We start from the raw sequence: 3,433 nt of genomic DNA, 5'->3' as shown, positions 1-3,433 counted from the left end.
TATATATATATATATATATTAGTATGGTCAGGTCTCTAGAAAATCCTCACTAGTTAAAAGGAAATTCTGTATAATACCAGAATTATGAAGCCAGTTCTGTACAATATTCCCAACATAATAGAGGCAGCCCTCCTTTTAATAACCATTTAAATAAAATACTTTACATCTCATTGGGAAATGCTGGGTATGTTATAATATTAATATGTTCAACATCGCACAGCTTTGAATATAATACATTCATTGTCCTCTATGATCGGTGTTTTATAAAAAAAAAGATGACATGGTTAGGTACAAAGTATCATCTTTTTTTTTTATATTTTAGCCCCTAAAGGGTTAGATATGGTCAGTGTTTTATAAAAATATGACATGTTTAGTTGTATAAAATATCCTATTTATTTGGCTAGTTCTATTTTGGAAAGTCTAAATAGATCCTGGATGGTTCAGTCGAACGTCTTCAAACCTCCTCTGATCATTTTTGAGTAATACCCCCCAGGTTTCAAGGCTAGGTCTAGGAGAACCCTTAACCCCCCATGTCCTGCTCTCAATATTCAATGTCCATCGTGCCCTACCAACAAGTGTCTCTGGAGTTTGGGTTGAAGGGTAAGTCCCATCATGACATGCTAGTCTTATCATCTGGTACATGTAGTTCTACAGCAGCTAGGGATCTCAGGTTTCCCCAGGCAAGGATATCCCAGTTTTCACTGAATAAATTGTGCCCTGTGGTGTCAGTATTTAGTATGCAATGCCCAATAGCCCTGCTAATAAGCTGATGTAGAAGTGTAAGATCCCAGCATGCCAGTTTAGCTTTAACAGCTGGGACATGTGGTGTAGCAGCAACTGGAAGAAAATCTCCAGGAAAGGATATTCAGGGTTAAGTTGTGCTCTGTGATGTCAGTATTTAGTATGCAATGCCCATTGTGCCCTGCTAAAAGTGTCTCTTAAGTTGATGTAGAAATGTAAGTCCGAGCATGCCAGGTTAGCCTTACCAGCTGGTATATGTGGTGTAGCAGCAGCCAGGTTAGCCTTACCAGCTGGTATATGTGGTGTAGCAGCAGCCAGGTTAGCCTTACCAGCTGGTATATGTGGTGTAGCAGCAGCCAGGTTAGCCTTACCAGCTGGTATATGTGGTGTAGCAGCAGCTGGAAATCTCCAGGTAAGCATATCCATAGTTAAGTGTTGCTATGTGGTGCCAGTACTAAATATTCCATGCCCACTGTGCTCTGGCCAACAAAAGTTTTCTTGAGTTGATGCAGCAATGTAATTCCTAGCATGCCAGGCTAGCCCTACCAGCTGGGACATGTGGTTCTACACAGGTTGGAGATCTCAAGGAAAGCATATCCATAAATAAGTGGTGCCAGCACTCCATGGGCTTTGTGTCCTTCCAACTATGACTCTTGACTTGGTGTATAGGGTAGACGTCCCACCATGGCAGGCTAGCCCAACCAGCTTCTACACATGAAAGGCTATATTCATGTGTACAGTGAAGGGCCCAGGCCGTGCCAATGCTGTGCCAGCTACATAACAGCAGAATGACAGAAGTACTTACTCGTACCTTTCCTTGGCCTCGGCCGCCCGGTCCCTCTGCCTCCTGTTTTTGAACCAGTTGCTGACCTGGGTGGTGGTGAGTCCAGTGGCCTCTGCCAGCTCCCTCTTTTCCCTGGGTGACGGGTAGGGGTTGTGGGCATACCATTCCCTTAGCACGCTCCTGCTCTTCTCCTTGAAGCAATAGCTGGTCTCTTCCCCGTCCCAGATGGAGCGGGGCAGGGGAAACTTTCTGCGCACCCTGTACTTGCCCACCGCCCCCAGGGGGCGCCCCCGCAGCTTCTCCGCCTCGATGTAGTGCGCCTTGAGCCACAGCTGCTGCAGCTTGGGGTGGTTGTGCGGGGAGAACTGGTGGCTCTCTAGGATCTTGTACAGCTCCCGGAAATTGCCCCGGTGGAAAGCCACCACCGCCTTGGCCTTCAGCACGCTCTCGTTCTTATGGAGGTGCTCGCAGGCTGGCAGGGACCAGAGGAAGCGCCCCAGGCGCTCTATGTTCCCCCCTTGCTGGAGCACCTCGCACACGCAGGCCACTTGCTCCTGAGTGAAGCCAAAGGTGGGCAGCATCGACATGGTCCTTGGCGGCGCTACTGATCACTGACACAACCATCCAGGGCCGGGAGAGGCAGCAGCCTGGTCAGATCGTGCACCACTCAATCCCATCCACAAGCCATGGAGTCCAGGAAAAGTTTTCTCAAGTCCCAGAAGTTTTGTTCTTGTTCCTTCGCTTGGATCCCGCAGCGGTCCTTTCTCCCCGAGCCTCGCCGTGCCAGATAATATAGAGAGGAAAGGCAGCTCGCCCTCTGTCTGGAGGACTTCTTCTTTTTTTTTAATAATATTATTCTAAACTGGCATGAAAAATTATTGTGCGCGCTGTGATTGGTCGGTTATCTGACCCGGGGACTGCGAGGATAAGACAACAGTTTTAGTCAAATTATTCGCCATGGTTACCCTGTCAATCAGGCGAAACCCGATCCGCATGGAGGAGGCTCCCTGGCCGCCTTGACAGATTGCTCTCATCCACTGAGAGGCAGCTTCGCAGCTGAAAAGATCGGGTGGAAGGCTGGCTGAGTTCTGCCATGATTGATGCAGCAAGAAGCCAAAAAGGAGAAGGAGGGAGGAGAGGGAGCTGGAATATTGGAATGTCATCCCTGTCCTAATGTAGTCTGCTTCATTCACTGCAAGAGGCACTTCTGTGCTGCTCATAGCCGGCCTGTGATTGGCTCCCGCCAAGTGATGGCTTCACTTCATGCTGGGGTACATGTCCTGCTCCTGCAGACAGTTTGCTGTCTATGTTATAGAATCTAGATGGTAGGTTCTGTATAGAGATAAACAAAATGGGTTAGAAATTTGGGATTTTATTTTAGCTTATTGATAGGTCAGTGTCAGCGGAGGACTGGCATAGGGGGGAATCACCCCCTGGGACAGGACAAATATTGGGTTACTGCCCTGAGTGGAGATACTCCCCTATTCAGAGTACAGTAAAGGGAGTATGGACCTGAAGTTATTTGTTATATGGGTATCAGCATCCCAGTTATATACAAAAAGAGATGGTTAGGGGATTTACCAGAGACGACTTCTAAGAAACGTACAATGTAACAATCATTACATTAGAATACATTGAGCCCAGACTTGCTGTTACTGGGTACAGTTTGGTACAGTTTTATTTCTTCTCTATACATGTTTTCCCCACTCAGTCTTCTTTCCCACAATCAGTGACAACAACCACTGGGTGTTATATAACTACCTGCTCCCTCCCCTTCATCCATGCGGTCACTGACTGCAGGTCATCCTTCTGTTGGTGGTCTGAACTGGGGAGCAGGTCCAATCTTTCTATCTATCTATCTATCTATCTATCTATCTATCTATCTATCTATCTATCTATCTATCTATC

General features: G+C 47.1%; 1 protein-coding gene across 2 annotated transcripts in view; it reads right to left on the bottom strand.

Moving 5' to 3' along the window:
* Positions 1-2,146, bottom strand: part of SIX2 (SIX homeobox 2) — a 5,904-nt gene extending 3,758 nt beyond the window's left edge. Inside the window, exon 1 of one of the 2 annotated variants that reach the window (XM_018576294.1) lies at positions 1,547-2,146. In XM_018576294.1, the coding sequence (XP_018431796.1) occupies positions 1,547-2,112 (566 nt within the window). In that variant the 5' untranslated portion in view covers positions 2,113-2,146. The remainder of the gene's footprint in view (positions 1-1,546) is intronic. The other variant, XM_018576295.1, reaches the window with a different exon arrangement.
* Between the last annotated feature and the right edge of the window lie 1,287 nt (positions 2,147-3,433).

Source organism: Nanorana parkeri, unplaced genomic scaffold (genome assembly GCF_000935625.1).
Source record: "Nanorana parkeri isolate BGI_ZX_2015 unplaced genomic scaffold, ASM93562v1 scaffold63, whole genome shotgun sequence".
NCBI lineage: Eukaryota > Metazoa > Chordata > Amphibia > Anura > Dicroglossidae > Nanorana > Nanorana parkeri.
This window is presented reverse-complemented; position numbering and strand designations above follow the sequence as displayed.